The sequence below is a fragment of the Chlamydotis macqueenii genome, chromosome Z (assembly GCF_036417535.1).
Source record: "Chlamydotis macqueenii isolate bChlMac1 chromosome Z, bChlMac1.mat, whole genome shotgun sequence".
NCBI lineage: Eukaryota > Metazoa > Chordata > Aves > Otidiformes > Otididae > Chlamydotis > Chlamydotis macqueenii.
This window is the reverse complement of record NC_141593.1, coordinates 43,325,707-43,344,573: the sequence shown is the minus strand read 5'-3', so window position 1 is coordinate 43,344,573 and position 18,867 is coordinate 43,325,707. Positions and strand designations below refer to the sequence as shown.

General features: G+C 40.1%; 1 protein-coding gene across 1 annotated transcript in view; it reads left to right on the top strand.

The window, feature by feature from the left end:
- Positions 1 to 8,701, top strand: part of FANCC (FA complementation group C) — a 68,864-nt gene extending 60,163 nt beyond the window's left edge. The window contains exons 12-14 of the mRNA XM_086770583.1: positions 1,311 to 1,482; positions 5,137 to 5,337; positions 7,234 to 8,701. Coding sequence (XP_086626709.1) covers positions 1,311 to 1,482; positions 5,137 to 5,337; positions 7,234 to 7,377 — 517 coding nt within the window. The 3' untranslated portion in view covers positions 7,378 to 8,701. The remainder of the gene's footprint in view (positions 1 to 1,310; positions 1,483 to 5,136; positions 5,338 to 7,233) is intronic.
- Positions 8,702 to 18,867: the final 10,166 nt, after the last annotated feature.

Below are 18,867 nucleotides of genomic sequence, written 5' to 3'. Positions count from 1 at the left end.
CTGATCCTGTTCCTTTAGCTAAGCAATTTTCATCTCAGATTTCATCACACATCTCTAGTTCCCTGCAGTCTGAGGCATGCTGCTGCCCCTCCAAAAGTTGTGGACTGTCAACAATGGTGACTTCTAATGCAGTCACCTCAGTACTCTTATTTTCTCTCTATGACTCTATGTCAGCCTCTTATGTCGGATGTCAGTGATCACACTTACCCAGAAATACTGATGTGGTGGATTTGTGTTCTAGGAATAGGATTTTGAGACCCATTTTTATCCACAAAGCTATGTCTCTCACCTCTTCACACAGTCTTAAAGCATTTTATTCCAACTGTGGCCTTGTCACATTCCCCAGATTATGTGATGGTATCAGACAACTTCACTTCATCAACTCCAAATTTCTAAGATCTCTTGGGGTTTCCTGGGAAGGGTGGGACAGCAGCTTTTGGAGTCCTCAGGAATAAAACATAAGAAAAACCTCTAATTCTTCAAACTTTTGCCAAACATAATAGGAATAACTGTTCTTGATTCTTAATCTGCTTCCAGCTGTCCGTCTGCCTGTCTTTTCTTCCACAATTAGTTTGACTTTTTGCTACGGAGATACCTACCATTAGTTTGCATCTCCCCATTATTTCTTTTTTCTTTAGTCTTAACTTCAGTAGAGTTCATGTGAGAAAGCGTAGACATGAGCTGTGATCCATTCTCACCTTTCTTTTTCCAACTGCAGTAACTTAGTTGTAAATATCTTCAAAATTTTCATTAAAGTGGACCTGAATTTTAAGAATCAGGAGATGAATATCCTTAAAAATATTATATTAAGTCCATCTAAATGTAATTCCTCCTTAATTACAAAAAAAACCCCCATGTGCCTCATGAATTACCAGAACCCAGAAAATAACCCTAGAAAGCAACAGAAAGAAACTGGAAGACAACATAAAGCAACAGTGGGTTAGCAGACAGCACTTGAGATATGATTTAAAGTTTTTTGAAAATCCTTAAACTGAACAGTATAAATGATAAGGTTTAATTTTGTGATGTATATTTGAATACACAGTATTTTGTCACAGTTTATTACAAACTGATGTTGTCGATAGTCTCCTCTACTGACAAAGTTACTAGCACTGAGTGTGTCTCATTTGATCGTGACTGCAGACAATAAAGTAGAACATGGTTATAAGCTTAACCAGTAAGGCATTATCTGTTGAAGAGTAGTTTAACAATTTTTATTTCTGTGCCAGCACCCTTTGCAGTTAACTTAAGACATTTTAAAATGTCAAATAAAAAAAGAAATACTTAATTATATCTTTATTATTTTCCAGTTCTCTTTCTGATCTTTTTGAAATATGGTTTTTGGTTGCTCGTTTTGGAGAATGGCTGGATATTGCAGCAGAACAATTACTGAAGGCTGCTGTAGAACCTGATGCTTTGCTGTGGCTCCTGGCATTTTACTACTGTCCTCAGAATGAAAATCAACAAAGGACTCAAACAATGGTGGGTAATGTAGGAATAGTAAGCAGCAGAAGGCAGTCAATAGTCTGCTTATATCTTATTGCTATAAAACAAATAGTACGTGCCAGAAAAATGAAAGGTCTACCCTGGAGAAGGTTTTGGCTTTACAAGGTCACCTGGGAATTGTGTTGCAGTGGAGAAGTTGAAAGGTAATTTTTGTGGATTTTCTTAGTGACATTTAGAGAACATTTTTCCTCATTATAGTATATGATATAGATTAGCAAGTTCTTTACTTTCTTTTGGATAACTCAGGTGCTTTTAATCACAAGTAAAATTACAGAGCAATGGTATTTTTTAAATCATTGTGTGGCAGGAATTTAGCATTCCTATGTTATGGCATCTTCTGAGAAGGAAACATAAGGGAAATCACAACAACAGTCGAAGCAGTAAAGATACTTACCAGGTATATCCCTGAATCCTAGCCTTGCCCATCTATTCTGATTTCTCATATGTATCTTTACTGATTTTTGGCACATATGAGATTGCACCAAGTGTATTGTATTCCCACATGCTAGATTTCTAACAGAAGGAAGCTGTGTTCTAACTTCACACACTATACTCCATTAAGAGTGCTGTATGTCTGTGTACGCATGCAAATACATGACAGCCTTCATGCTTTGAACTAGCCCAAGCAACCTGATCTACAAAGCTGAGATTGAAAATCTGGTTGTAACATCTCTAGTTTTCCTAATTTGAAAACAGATTCTGCTTGATTTAAAAATGCAGCTCAGTACACCATGCTAATAAAACATCATGCTTTCATTTTACATCTAATGGTCCATGTACAACAGTGTGTTCTGCAATATTTTATTTCCTTCCCTTCCCCTTCCACCACCCAGATGGCACTACAAACACAAGCTCACATCCCAATCACTTTTAATTTTTTTTTCCCTGTAATTTCTTATAGTCTAGGAACAGGGGTGAGATGCTGGCTGAGCAGAGTTAAGTTAGAGCTACAGTGAAGTGAAAAAACAGGGTTACTTTTAGAATGCAGTTTTGGGAAAGTAGGCACTACCCAAGCAATAAACATGAGGGTATGAAACTGAAGGACTATAGGTGCAGATTTAGTATGGAACATTGTTCTAACTCCAGCATCACAGAATGAAATCACAGTGTCCTATATATGGAATCATCTCCCCTATTCTTTCAGTTTGTTATTCTGTCATAATGTATGACAAACCTTAGTGAGAAAAAAGCTTTTCCACTGACAGCCCACGCAGTTACTCATCTGTTCCCAGAGGTCTACTATTTCAGTTCATTATGATTGTTTTCTTTAGTTACTTCAAGTAAGACTTTTTTTTTCTACAGATCAGGCTACTTCAGAAGCATTCCCACAGTTCATGCAAAGATTCTGCCTTTAGTTAGGTATTTGCTATTTCCTTTAATTTGTCCTTTGGCAGGTTAGCTCTCAGGTCTTTCAAACTGAGTGTCTTCCGCCTCAACCCGTGCACCTTTCACTAGGATTAAGATGGGATGGGAACTTCTCGAAGATGCCAAGCTGGAGGACTTTTAATTCAGCATATTTTTATGTGGAAAGGCGTGCATTTGTGACTTCAGATTTTGTGTTCCTGCTACTTACTTTAGGTAGCAACTTATCTATCAGCAAATGTGGAATACATAGCGTTAAAATGATTTAACAAAGAAAAAGACTACTTATGCTGTTCACTAGACTTCACTTATATGTGCAGGACTGAATATGCTCATTCTGCACCTCTAAAGTGCACACCTCATGAAGAATAACAAGGCCAAGTGAAAAGTCCTCCATATAGGTCGAGGCAATCCCAAGCACAAATACAGGCTGGGCGGAGAACAGACCTAGAGCAGCCCTGAGGAGAAGGACTTGGGCGTGTTGGTTGATGAGAAGCTCAACATGAGCCAACAATGTGCACTTGCAGCCCAGAAAGCCAACGGCATCCTAGGTGAAGGCAAGTGATTCTGTCCCTCTACTCTGCGCTGGTGAGACCCCACATGGAATACTGCATCCAGCTCTGAAGCCCCCAACATAAGAAGGACATGGACCTGTTGGAAGGAGCCCAGAGCAGGGCCAGGAAGATAAGAGGGCTGGAGCACCTCTCCTTCCTATGAGGACCGGCTGAGAGACTTGGTGCTGTTCAGCCTGGACAAGAAAAAGCTCTGCGGAGACCTTATAATGGCTTTCAAGTACTTCAAGGGGGCTTATAAGAAAGATGGGGAGAAACTCTTCAGCAGGGCATGTTGTGATGGGACAAGGGGTAATGGTTTTAAAACAAAAGGAGGTAGATTCAGAGTGGACATAAGGAAAAAATTATTTACAATGAGGGGGGTAGAACACTGGAACAGGTTGCCCAAAGAGGTTGTGGATGCCCCATCCCTGGAAACGTTCAAGGCCAGGTTGGACGGGGCTCTGAGCAACCTGATAGAGTTGAAGATGTCCATGCGCCCTGCAGGGGGCTTGGACTAGATGACCTTTGAAAGTCCCTTCCAACTCTACCATTCTGTGATTCTATGATTCTCAATATTTATTCATTTATTGTATTCCTTTCACACCTTTAGACTCTGAAACATTGGAGGAACAAAACTTGGATGTTCATTATATTAACTTTGGCACTAAGAATGGATCTCCTAGAGTATGTGAGCTCATGGAGCAGAGCCTGCTACTATCAATCTCCAGTCTCTGGCACACGAGATGGAGGCACACCAAGAATGGCATGCACAGAGAGATAAAGAATTTTGAAGAATTCCAGTTACCTTTCTTTAGGTTCTGGTATTGTTTATTGCCTCACATGTACTTATGGACATAAATCAAGAATAGCAGCTTTTTCAGACTATTTTATGTGGAATTGTTAATAAAGCAGGGATGAGGAAAGCAAGGTCTGGTACAAGACTGAAACAAATTGTCCTAATTAATATGGTTGAGAAATGGGTGTCCTTTTCCTTTGGGTGTGCAGTGGTATATTTTTCCATTGTTCCTGCACTTACTCATTTCGGTTTTTTTTTCCTACCAGTTTGTTTGGTTTATTTTTAATATAGTGAGCAGAATAATTGTTAGAATTTTTTGCAATAGTTGCTTATAGTTCTTTTTCCATTGTGTAGGTGCCAAAATCTTCTGTTTTCTACTCACAGTAAAAATTAGTTTTTATTGGCTAATTCAAAAGGTAAAACCATAAGTTGCAAACAACACAGGAAGAAGGAAAAAACTGCATTCTTACCAGAACATTTTATCAGCTGAGGTCAGGTTGCATAGGGATTTAATTGACCTGTAGCAGCAATACTGACATAAGCCCTTGAGAAGCCTCTGTTCTTTTTCCCACAATGCAAAAATCTGACCATGTTCTGCTGAGGGACTTTCTCCATTTCCTTTTATTATTAATAAAGGTCAAATCCTGGCTTGATGCCCTGCCTGCTTAGTTTGCAAGACCAAAGAAAGTTAAAAAATCCATTCTGTCCACCTCAGTGTGTGTTAATTAGTATAAAAGAAATGTCTACAGCCCTTCCTTCCGTGTTCTCCCTGCTGGTTAAATTAAAACTCTTTACATGTTTGGGTAGTTTGTGCCAAGGATTCAGTTTCCTGTGAGAGAGTAAATCCAAAGGAAGAATACCATAGGTATGACCTTTACTCTTCTCTGATCCTGCATCCTTTGAAATTGTTTCCTACAGGTAGAAGCTCAAGCAGTCTACAATTGTCTAATGATGCTCTTCAGCTGTACGGTGCTTTCTGTCAAAGATCTGGAGGCGGCTGTGCAGAGTGTAACAGATATAGAACAGTGTTGTAACCAGCATATTATAACACATCTTCTTACAAGCTTTTTGCTTTTCTCTTCTGGTGGACATACGATTGCTGAGGAATTTATTTACCATGTAAGTGTTTCTTCCTTTTTTTCACTTTAAGTAAAATACACTTTTTTTACTATTTTGAATTTAGGTTCCTACCTCTTGATAAAGAAAATATGTAACAGAGAATTAAAGAAGATCGTGACTACAGCAACTGTACTTAACCTGCTATGTATCTGTTTCAGCTACAGTCAAAGTATTTTCCTTCATGACAACATCTCACTGAAAAGGTTGCCATCCTGACTTATACAGCTGCAGAAATAGTTGGAGTAGTAGCCTGCAGTTAAGGAATACCTACAGTTCACTTACACCCGGAATAGATAGCATGTGCAAGTGTTTTGCTTTTCCCTGTTATAAAATACTCCCTTAGTTATCCAGCTACTGCAGACATGATGAAACTGTCTTCTCTTTGTTTTCCATTATGTCAAACAGCAAGTTACTAAGTGTTAGCATTGATGAGGCAGAAGCTTGGTGCTTTAGCAAAGCCAGAGAGGAAAATGGTGTAATAATTGAGAGAAGAAAAAGAACAAAGACCTGAGAGAGTGTCACTTAACGTGTGAAGAAAAAGCTGAAGAGGAGTAAAATGTTGTAATCGTGCCACAATATCTTGCTATGGTTGATCAAAGCCTTCAGGTATATCGGTGCAAACAGTATAATGTGTTTGTGTCTCTCAAGATAAATAGTGCTATCTCAGTATGAGATGAGGAATTTATTCCTCTGTAACTACAAAACCATACTCTTTTAAGAAGTAGAGGCCTGCTGTGCAGGCAGTTCTAGGGCTAGTGTGTGTGGTTTTAGCACTTCAAAACTTTTTCCTTTCAGCAGCAGTGTGCTCTTCCATCTGTATAGGGTGTATGACATGTATAAAGAGTCTGATTTTATGGAAAAGGGAAATGGAAACCTATTTTGGTGGTTATTCCTTCTGGCTGACTAAAAAGACAACATTTTTCTGTTTAAGAAGGGCTAAGATATTTCTAGCATTTTAGATGTAATTTCACAAATGATCAATTTCATCTTAGCATAAGAATGTAATGGTAAAATTCAGGGAGTTGTATGTCTTTTTACAATCTGCTGGTTTTAGTATTTCTCTTTTGAGGAGTGTATCTGTTGAGCCGTGATGATGTAATGTATTTATCTGCTGCTTTCAACCTCTTCAGGAAGATCGAAGGCAATTTCTTGTTTCTTTATAGAAAGCAACATACCTAATTTTCAAAACTCTGAGTATTCCCCTGTGCAGGGTAGTCATGAGCTTTTGTAGGCCAGAGTATGTTGGTCTGATTAATTTTGACTGTATTTGTGTAATCATTAATGTGTAGCTAGGCTCTCCGTGTTATTTGAAAAGGCCTGAAGACAACATAGGAAAGGCAGAATGGTGTGGAACCAAACTGGGATGCATGCCAGTGATTTGCATAGTAGTCTTTAGGATTAACACCACAGATAATGTGGAGTAAAGTCTCTTCTGATGCGCAAAAATTGCAGCTTAGAGTCTTTTCCTAATACATTGTCATCTTTTAGGGAGGGTTTTATTCTTACTTTTGAAAGCTTTATGGAATTGAATTGTGTCCCCAAGCCCACCCAAAACCTTCATATGCTTTTAGTTGTTTTCTAAGGAGATGACTTCTAAATGGTTACATTTGTGTTTCCCCATTGCCTAAATGCCCATTTGTGTTTCCTTTAAAAACTTTTTGACCTCTTGATTTGTTTCACTGAAATTTGAGAGAACAGTAAAAATCTCAGAGTTGCTCAGTTTCACCAAGATGTATGAAAAGAGACACTCTGGAGAGAAGTTGCTTTTGAATGCACAGCATCTCATATGTTCAGTGGTGAGGGACGAATCTGTGCTTTTGTTGCAAATATTAACAGAGGATTCTTGCTATTTAGCAACTAGTTGCATTATTTCCCATCTTCTCTGTTTCCCTTCAGATCATTGAGACAACTGATACAAGCAAAGAGGTTTGTAGCCTTCTTATCCGTACTGCGTATAGAATTAACCATAGTGGAGAAGAAAACCAAAGGACTGTGAAGCTGCTGAATGAACTTATTGAAAAACTAACACCGAAAGTTTAGATTTTTAATGTCATCTATTTATCAAGCCAACAAATCAGATCTTTATCCAAGTGTCAGGCCTTCATTAATGTCCTGAACCACAGGTTACCAAGGGTAGAAAAATATCTACTTAAGCATATCCTGAAACTTTGTATTCCCTTGTATATATTTGAAAATAATCCTTTGTTTGGAAATAATAACCTTTTAGAACATAACAGTAAATATTAAAGATGGTTGAAAATTCTGTTCTGAGCACCTTCTTTGACAAGAGATCTATGTCATTTAAAGCAGTTCGCTCATCTTGTTGTTTATCTGGCTGAGGATCAGTTTTTCTCCCAAATTACACATGTTTTTTTTTAGCAAATCATATCCAGTTGCTTGGTTGGTAATTTGTTCCTAAAATGTTTTGTTCTATAATTCTGCTTTTATGAAACTAACGATGATCTCAAGTGAGAGTTAGTGATTCATGGTGAATGCACTCTATGTTCTCAGGAAATCAACAATATTTCCTGAACTTTTACTTCTTTTTGTAAACGTTTCCAAAATGAAACTCCTCTCAGATTTCATAATTATTTTTTTTTTCAGTACTACAGCTTTCATAGGACAGTGTTCTCTGCAAAGGACTATACCGATAGCTGGTCTCTGTCAACAGATACTGCAGGTAGAGGGTTGCTTGCAGTACAGCCTATTTTCAGTGTGCCATGACTGATGCTATTGTTTATTTGTTTAAGAAATGTTTTTTTCATTCAGACAAAACAGGGCATGCACAACATAGGCATAAGGCAGCTTTCCAGTTTGAAGGCCAAATTTCCTAAAGAGAGCATATGGTTGCAGCTCATCTACTTTTTTTTGTGCCCAGAAGTAGTTTGCATGCTTCTTTGTTTAGGTTTTTTTGTCTCATGCAAAGAGCATGAACAGGGAGCAATGGCTGACTGTTTTACCCTTAGGGAAGTATTTGTTCCAAGAAGTTTTGTGATACTGTTTCTAGCTTAACTAGAAAAATAAGCACGGAGAATATTAATGACAGAGGATTTTAAGTCTTTTCAGGTATTTGTGTTTTCTCATATATTACCTAGCTTTAATGTCAACACTTGTGCTTTGTTCAGAGATGCTACTTGGAATGCTATTCTTGCATATAAAATCAGAGGCATGTATCTTAAATTAACACTGCTTTCTAAATGTAGCATTTGGTTTTGAATAAGGGAAAAGAAAAACAATGTACTTAGCGTCCCTTGGCTGTAAGAAGTGGAAGGATATTTGCTGTAATGCTACTGACTGATTTCTTACAGTTTTGTTCCCAGTGAGTCATTTCAGACCGAATTACAGAACTTACATGTCCTCCCAGTGAGTTTGTTAATGTTTGTAATGTTTGATTCCAGCATATGAAGAAATAGTAAATACGTAATGTATGTTTGTGAAGAATTTCTTTTTTCTCTTTTTGGATTAAAAATATTTCTGAATTAAAAATCAGAAAGAGATATTTTGCAATTTTTCAGTTGTTGGTAGCCACACATATATAAAAAAGCAAAATCAAGCAACCCAGTTTTCTATTCTGTGAATATCATACCTGAAAAGTGTGAGATGAAACTAAATTATTTGTTGATTACAGACTCTTTGACTAGTGGGACGCATGTGAAATGCTCTACCTACAATGATAAATAATCTAAAATTTGTCTCCAAAGGAAGAATGACTTTTTTTACTTTAATTTCTAAGCTGTTGTTGGATGTGAGATCCTTTGGTTGTCCTTAAGTTCTCTCCATATTACAACTGTATGTAATTTTGATTCCTTAAAAGAAAGATTGGCAAAGAGTTGCAATATATGATTCTTGCAGATTTGTTAGGTGAATTATATGGGTATTATATTTATATGTGTATTAAATACAGTTGTTGGAGATGAATTTGTAACCGTCCTTTCACAGTGCAGTCATTTTTTTCCCACCAACAAAGCACATGAAAATTCTTCTAAATTTCTTAAATAAAATCAATATCCTGTTAAATAGTGGTAAGTTAATTCAAACAGGAAGGAAATGTACAATAAAGGCAGAAAGGACAAAATTAGTAGTGATTTGGTACCTTCTTGTTTTCCTGTGTTTGGCTACTTAAGAAATACTGCATGATTTAGGTATTACAAGGAAGGTTTGTTTTTTTTCGGGAGGGAACCTAACTGATGCTATCTGTAACTTTAAAAAGACACGTCTGCACTGGCATTCTTTTTGCTTTATTTAGCATAGTCATTATAAATGTTTGGTATTTCTTTTTCCTTGCCCTTTCACATGGCTTGAATGATGATTTATCTTTGATATAAACCATGATTTTGTGGCATGTTGAAGCTACTTTTGTTAGTTTGCCAGTGGAAGGCAACAGTGTGATTTGGTATATCTGAGTAATGGAAGATTTCTCATGCGGCAGCTCCTGCGTTATCCATCTAACATGTGTCTTCTCCTCTGTAATCACTGTTTTCTGGAAAAGTTCTTTGGAGCCTTCAGGGCTGTACTTTCATGCAGAACCAGCCAAAGAGTCCTGAAATCAGGCTTCAAGTAGCTTGTTCCTTTCCCTCTAGTCTCCGTGTCAGCACACACCCTAATCCTGGATATTACACTGAATATAGAGAGCTTTTCAATTTTTTTCTGCTTCAAGGAGTTGCTTTGAATAAGAATGCAAAGAGTAAATTTGACTTGTTTGTTGATGCTGCTTCTTTCCAGTCTAAGACAGCTAAATTACAGCTTTTTGGATTCTGCAAGCTTTCCAGCATAGGGCTGGGTGGTTTCTGTGGATTTTCTTCAGAAAAAAAAGCCACTTCCGTGGCTTTCATTCAACCCAGATCTTAGTATAGTGCATATACAAATCAGAATACATTTTATTTTGTGAGGTATGGTAGGAACAGTTATGTTACCAGGTATTGCGATTCAGCTGACCAGCAGTAACACATTAATCTGTTCCTTCTCGGGGTTGTGATCAGGTTTCCATACTCACAGCACTGTAAGTGCAAAGAGATGTTCACAGAAAGTCAGACTGAAGAGGCAAGTGAGTTAATATTAGTTTTGGTAAGTTAAAATTCATGCCATGGTGGTATATGTTTGGCTTGGTTTTGGTTTTGGGGGGTACAATAAAAAAAAATTCTGAGGCACTATGCAAGTTTAGAATGAAACATCTAGCAAAAATGACTTGCATTTGTTACACCAAACACTACTAAACCAGGTTCACTCCATTTCTTTGCTGCATTATCCAATGACAGAATAAAATGCCAGTGTTCTGTGTGAGTGAATAATGCTGTGCTGATTAAAATGCAGGAGTTTTTGTGATGTAAGAATGGTGTTCCAGATTGTCTGCAATGGCTTTGTTATGCAACCAGCCTGTTTTGCTGGGCAACACCAGAAGTTAAACCAATGTAGCTGAATTTGCTGGTGTTAGAGGCAGCCCTCTAGCACTTAATTGATAGCAGTGTTCACATGTGGGCCTCTTTAAGTAAGTCCACCTACCTCTCTGGCACGTTTTTCTTACTTGTGATAAAAATTTTCCTTAAATACTTTCCTGGATTTAAAAGATGTGCTCAGGGTAGCCATTTCATTTGCTGCATTAGCAGAGAGTAGCTTATTCTGGGAATTTGCTGTTAGGTGGTCTGTTCACTAGTGAATGCCAAAAAGGAGTTTCTCTTGCTTGCCTTGGCCATCTTCCTCTAACCAGTTGTCTGGCTGCTGAAAAGGCATAAACCTCATGAACCTCTTCTGATGGCTTAAGTGTACTCATAATGACTGAGTCCTTTTAGTGGCCAGAAGCCAGCTAGGGACAGGCATTGGGTTGCCATCAGCCACTGAAACAAAAATTTGAAATGTCAGCTGGCTGTAGCTTCATTGCAGCAATATAGTTAGGAGCCATGGATTGTGCCTTAATTCGTATTTTATATTCTTGCCTCTGTGTCAAGGGAGGGAGGATGAGAAGGAAGAAGAAAACCCAGGATGTTGAAACTCAGTTGCAGAAATTTAGCAGTGATTTTTATATTCAATTTATTTGTAGTACTGGTAAGATTAGGAAATAACAATTCCATTTAAGACAGTTAACCTGAACATCAACAACTAGCAGAAAAAAACCCGAGCAATGCTGTCTTTAATAGATCTGTTTAACAAATCTTGCTACTTCAAAAGCATGTTTCATAACTGTTCTGTATTATGTCCAACAGAACCATGGAATCATAGAATCTTTAAGGTTGGAAAAGACCTCCAAGATCATAAAGTCCAACCATCAACCTAACACCACCATCTCCACTAAACCGTGTCCTCAAGTGCCACGTCTACACGTTCTTTGAACACCTCCAGGGATGGTGACTCCACCACTTCCTTTGGCAGCCTGTTCCAGTGCCTGACCACTCTTTCAGCAAAGAAATTTTTCCTAATATCCAAACAGAATCATAGAATCTTTAGGGTTGGAAAAGACTTCCAAGATCATCAAGTCCAAACATGAGATGATAGACTCATTTAATAAAAAAGCAGACTCTCAGGAACAATGACTGGCTCTTTTCTATTATTTTGAATAAAATTATCCATTAGGCCTGTGAAATTTTGCAGATGCATACTGCCATCTTGAAAAGAACGCATTTTTACATTTCTTGACCATAATAACCACTTAGTTATTTACGTTCTGAATTACACTGTCCTTGAGATTTCCCATGCATATGTGTCAAATCAGCCTGCATATACAGTTTATTCATTCCTTGCTGTTTTGATTTTATTTCTCAGCTTGTGGGTTTGAGGCTCCTGATACAGGTGCATACAATATGTCATTTGCATGCTACTGTTAAAAGTTCCTTTAATATTTCATGTATGAGAAAGCAGCTTTTCTTTGTTTTGACTAATGATACTATAACTATAACCAAAGCCCTGACAGAACTGAATCTGGCCAGGGATATAAAATGTAACAAGAAGAGCTTTTATAGGTACGTAGGGGACAAAAGAAAGTCCAGGGAAAATGTAGGCCCCCTCCAGAAGGGAACTGGTGTCCTTGTTACCCAGGACATGGAGAAGGCTGAGGTTCTCAATGACTTTTTTGCCTCAGTCTTCACCGACAAGAGTTCCTGTCCCACCACCCAAGCTGCAGAAGGTGCAAGCAGGGACTGCGAGGATGAAGAACCGCCCATTGTACTTGAAGAGCAGGTTCAGGATCATCTGAGGAACCTAAAGGTGCACAAATCCATGGGACCTGATGAGATCCATCCGCGGGTCCTGAGGGAACTGGCAGATGAAGTTGCCAAGCCACTGGCTATCGTATTTGAGAAGTCGTGGTGGTCTGGTGAGGTCCCCAATGACTGGAAGAGGGGGAACATAACCCCAATTTTTAAAAAGGGGAATAAGGAAGACCCGGGTAACTACAGGCCAGTCAGCCTCACCTCTGTGCCTGGCAAGGTCATGGAGCAGATTCTCCTGGAAACCATGCTAAGGCACATGGAGAGCAAGGAGGTGGTTGGTGGCAGCCAACACAGCTTCACCAAGGGCAGATTGTGCCTGATCAATTTGGTGGCCTTCTATGATGGGGTGACAGTATCGGTGGACAAGGGACGAGCAACGGATATCATCTCTCTGGACTTGTGCAAAGCTTTTGACACTGTCCCGCATGACATCCTTCTCTCTAAACTAGAGAGACATGGGTTTGATGGACGGACCACTCGGTGGATAAGGAGTTGGCTGGATGGCCGCACTCAGAGAGTGGTGGTCAACGGCTCAATGTCCATGTGGAGACCGGTCACGAGTGGCGTCCCTCAGGGGTCCGTGCTGGGCCCAGCCCTGTTCAACATCTTTGTCCGCGACATGGACAGTGGGATAGAGTGCACCCTCAGCAAGTTCGCCTATGACACCAAGCTGTGTGGTGCCGTCGACACGCTGGAAGGGAGGGATGCCATCCAGAGGGACCTTGACAGGCTGGAGAGGTGGGCCTGTGCCAACCTCATGAAGTTCAACCAGGCCAAGTGCAAGGTCCTGCACCTGGGTCACGGCAATCCCAGGCACAAATACACGCTGGGCAGGGAATGGATTGAGAGCAGCCCTGAGGAGAAAGACTTGGGAGTGCTGGTGGATGAGAAGCTTAACATGAGCAGGCAATGCGCCCTTGCGGCCCAGAAGGCCAACCGCATCCTGGGCTGCATCAAGAGGAGCATGGCCAGCAGGTCGAGGGAGGTGATTCTCCCCCTCTACTCTGCCCTGGTGAGACCCCACCTGGAGTACTGTGTCCAGTTCTGGAGTCCCCAACACAAGAAGTGCATGGACCAGTTGGAGAAGGTCCAGAGGAGGGCCACGAAGATGATAAAAGGGCTGGAGCACCTCTCTTATGAGGACAGGCTGAGAGAGTTGGGGCTGTTCAGCCTGGAGAAGAGGAGGCTCCGGGGAGACCTGATAGCGGTCTTCCAGTACCTCAAGGGGGCCTACAAGAAAGATGGGGAGAGGCTGTTTAGTAGGGCCTGTTGCGATAGGACGAGGGGTAATGGTTTTAAAATAGAGGGGGGTAGATTTAGATTGGAAATTAGGAAAAAATTTTTTACGATGCAAGTTATAGAACACTGGCACAGGTTGCCCAGAAAGGTGGTGGAGGCCCCATCCCTGGAAACGTTCAAGGCCAGGCTGGATGAGGCTCTGAGCAACCTGACCTAGTCAGGGATGTCCCTGCTCCTTGCAGGGGGGTTGGACTAGATGACCTTTGAAGGTCCCTTCCAACCCTAACCATTCTATGATTCTATGATTCTAACTTGTACTGCATGTAAGTTGTTTAAAAATATGACCTTTTTTTTTTTTTTATTCCAAACTAACTTATAATGGTAGCTGAAGATACAAATTCCTCATCTGTATAATCATTCCCTGTAGACACTACCAGTAAGTGTCTAATTGCTTTTAATCTCATGATTGTGCTGCATTTCCGTATCAGCTCGAGATGTCTGCAAATAGAGAGGGAAAAGCCAATATCAAATTCCACTGACGAGGAGAGTGGCCTTGAAATTTGCTACAGAGTTAATGCCCAAGATGGAAATGACAGATATGTGTGTCTGGAACTCAGGCATTGTCTGCGAGTTTCTAGTAGGTACGATCATTACTGTCTTTTCTGGAGACATGACAAAAACACAAATGTCTCCATAGACTACTAAATTTCTTCTTCAAATGCATTGCAAAAACCAGGATTATGTTTCAGCTTTCCTTTCTGGTGGGTTTGCTTCTTTGCTAAAGCACAAATGATCAGTGCTGAGCAGTGCACTGCACAGCATACTTTTAGGTCCCAACTGACTTGCTTGCTCTGGCCTGCTTGACCAAGGCCATAAAAGGATGCTTAACAAATGTCAAGCCCAAACCTTGCAATTAAGTCATAACATCCATTTTGGAACAATAATTCTGTTGGGATTTAAAGGTTTCTTATGATAGCTATGGACTATTTTTCATCATTGCTTTTCTGAGACTGATGTATTTTCAACAGTTCTGCTTCTGCTTGCTGCATTGGCAGAGACAGCTCTCAGACACAGTTCCTCTTTAGGCAGAAGCTTGCCTTGTCTTTCTCTTCCCCCTCTCTCCCATTCTGCCCAGGATCCAAGAAGACTGTAGATCTGATCCATAATGGCTTTCTAGGAGAAAGTGAATCAAGCAACCAAAACCAGCTGGGTTTTGCTAGGCTAAGTTAGGTAACGGTGCGAGTCATGCAGTGTACGAGTCTCAGCCTCTGTATGTCTCTGTGTGTGTGATGGCAGCTCTGCTCCCAGGCAGTATCCTAGCACAAATTTTAGTATGTCGATTACTGCTAATTCACACCCATAAAGTTAGTTTCTTTTTAGTAAGGTTCACTTTGTTCTGACAATGTATTCTGTCTTTCCAGCAGCTAAGCCAGAGACAATATTTCCTCTTTCAGCTCTTCTTTGTGGATGGGCAGCCTCTAGACATGATAGATCCAGTCACATTTTTTAAAAAATATTTTTAAGATGGAATACCTCAAAGTTATGCAAACACCACAGAATGAAGTTGAAGAATTTGCATATAAAATCACAATGAGCTAAGTATCTGTTCTTTCTGCTGAGATCCTTCACATACATAGTTCTGTCTAACCACACAGCAGTGTCTGTCAGCTGTTCCCTGCCCTGACTTCTTCAGAGTCAGCAAACTTAATTTTCATAGAATATTGAAAGAAGAAGAGAGTTTGGTATTATATCCATGCTGTCTCCCCTCTGTTTCAAGAATCAGGCATTTGAACAGGCAGATAATGGTATGCCACTTAAACAGTAGCTCTGCTTTGGGACACTTCTTCAAAATGTATTGCAGAGTCTGACAATCCATGTGTATTGACCAAAAATAAAGACAGTACTGCCACAGGATATCCTGTTGAGAAGCCACTTTCATCATTTTCCTATCAAATCAGTTTTCTTTTGTGAATCTGAAAGACAGTTTAGCTCTGAATTTTCAGACGTTTGGAGAGTAACCTCCTCCTCCCTGACTGCATTGGAAGCAGTGGGTCCTTACCACCTCTAAAACACGCTAGAAACCCCAGTCTTTACTAGCTATGTTTCAAGACAGAAAGGGGAATAATTTTTTGTTATTTTGTTTCTTGCCTGTGGGTTTAGTGCTGAGTGCTCTTGATGCCAAATATAAATTGTAATGGTAAAAATACACAAATTTGTTCTGTGGTGTAGAGCAATCACTTTTCTCAGTGTCACATCTGTCCTACAGCTGATGCTGACATTACTTGATATTGGTAAAAGAGGATCAGCTAGCTTAAGACTTCAATAAGACTTCAGGGCCACGAAGATGATCAGAGGGCTGGAACACCTCTCCTGTGAGGACAGGCTGAGAGAGTTGGGGTTGTTCAGCCTGGAGAAGAGGAGGGAGACCTTAGAGTGGCCTTCCAGTACCTAGAGGGAGCCTACAAGAGAACTGGAGAGGGAGTTTTGACAAGGGCATAGGACAAGGACATAGTTTGATAGGACAAGGGGTAATGGCTCTAAAGAGGGTAGATTCAGACTGGACACAAGAAAGAAATTCTTTACTGTGAGGTTGGTGAGGCAGTGGAACAGGTTGCCCAGGGAAGCTGTGGATGCCCCATCCCTGGAAACATTCAAGGCCAGGCTGGATGGGGCTTTGAGTAACCCTGGTCTAGTTGAAGGCATCCCTGCCCATGGCAGGGGCGTTGGAACTAGATGATCTTTAAGGTTCGTTGCAACTCAAACCATTCTATGATTCTATGATTATTCATCTGACTCTTCAGCTATGTAAAACAAACAAGAAAGTTCAGCATTTATGTCATATAGTTGCTTTTTTTTTAATATTCAAACAAATGGACATCTTTTTTTTCCATCAACTAAAACCGGCAGCTTATTAAAAAATATTCTTGTAGTCAAAAGGAACAGGAGGTGGCAAAGAGTTTAGGGCTTGGTGGGCAGTTTCAGCACAAGTGGTGGCAATGACAAAATCTTAACGGCAGTATTGCACAGTACTATTGCCGTATTACTGCAGGGAAAAACAGAGCTCAAAATGAATGATGATGCCATGCCCGTAGGGAAGGGGCATGTGAAAGGCAGAATGAGGGAGGAAGGGGGGTTTACATTTTACATTAGGGAACAAGAAAAATAAACAGTACATTTCAGATGTAAAACTGAATAAATCGGAATGAAATTTTAATTGGTCATGCCCGGCCATTAAACAGGTGAGTGTCAGGCACACCAAGAGATAGATGCAGAATGGACTAAAAGATGGCTGCTGATGTACTGTATTTTTTAGTTTTGTTGTGTTTGCAAGAGTTGACTGTGAGCAGGTACAGTTAGTTGTAAAGCAGAAGGCTGTTGCTACCAAATACAAACAAACTGAAAAACAAAGTTAGATGATATTGTGATGCAACAACATGAGGTTAACGAGGTTAAAAAAAAATACATATACACCTTTTTCTGTGTAGTAGATGATGACCACTGTCCTTTCAGGATTAACAATGAAGTGAAATGCATTATAGTGCCAAACACCAGCCTCTCAAACTAGCCTCTTTCAATCTAGCAGTGTCCAGTCAGGATGGCTGGGGATGATGCCAGTGGCAAAATAACCACCACTGGCTCATGAATAAAATGTCCCTGAATGAGTTTCAGTGGAGAGTCCCAGTGCTGAGACACTGCTCCCAGCAAGCCCAGAGGAAAAGCCTGGCGGTAATCAGGGAAATGTCATTTTTTTCAGAGATGACTGAAGTGAGCTATATTAACCAAAGGTTACACCGATGTCCAGCTGTCCAGCTGCTGCTCAGAGGTGGAGGGGTGTGACAGGACAGCAGAGCTGTCATCTCTCCAATGGGGCAATAAGCAAAACCAGGCTTTTACATAGTAGTACTGTGGGCAATACTGCTCTTGGGGTCCCGTGCTAATACAAAGCAATGCTCAGCTTAAAATTAAGTTCTGTTTTCTGTGGCATAAATTATCATGAAAAAGCAAATCTTTACACAACTGCAATTTCTGCATGCCTTTAAATAATGGTTATAACAAATGCCTTGTATTCTGGCAGCTACAAGCAGTAGGAATCAGGCCCTTAATTTTGTGCAGAAAATATGCCCTCAGTTTTACTCACAGTAAAAAGACAAATGCAGCTTATCTCCCAAGTACTGTGCAGATGTCTCAATTTGCTTAGTACAAAATGCCAGCCTGCCAGCAAGGTAACTTTTACAAATAATTTTTTCAGTATATTGTGTCCAAAGCAACAAGGGAACCTATCCCCCTCAGTGTATACATGCAATTCAGGAACTATATGCACACAAACTCAGTACACTTGTGCTGAAAGTCTAGATGAGTCAGGCTCTTCTTTTTGGTTGCTTCCTTGTCCTTTCTTGTAATTAATTTTTTTTTTTGTTTGGACTGCTAGTCTGGGCATCAAAGACTGGGGTCAAGAACAGAAATGCACATACATGTCTGTGAAAATCTTTGTCTGTTACAGAGGACCTCAAACCTGACTTACAAATAACAGGGCTTGTAGCACAAAGGTAGACATTTTATAGTTTTAAAAGACCACAAAATATCTTAATTTATTTTTAGATATTAAGAATTAATGTCCTGGAATAAGGTCTGCAGTGAATTAGAGTTCGGTTTTGTGCTCAGTATGTGGGTTTATGTCAACCGGTAGTCTTACTATAGAAGTACATTTTATATTGAGTGCTTTGCTCAGAGGAAAATACCATTAAGTTACAGATGTAAAACTTCAATGTTCTTAGATAAGTAACACAAAACTACTCCTGACTCTCAAATCATGCATACGGAAAGACAGACCTGTGAAGGTATGGCAATTCCTCCCTCTTCGGTCACCAACACCGAGACAGCAGTGCCATGGTGCACGACAATCCGTAACACGCGACCTGCTGCGTTCCTGCACCAGCCTGGCAGTACGTGCAGGACCCACCACCCCCTGTCTGTGGTACAGGGTGACCTAGTCCTGAAAGGTGTGGGTTTTCCAGGTATTTCCAGTCCAGTTTCTGCTAGGAAAGCAGCAACCCAAAACTAGTAATTGGCACATAACGGCACACAGGAACTT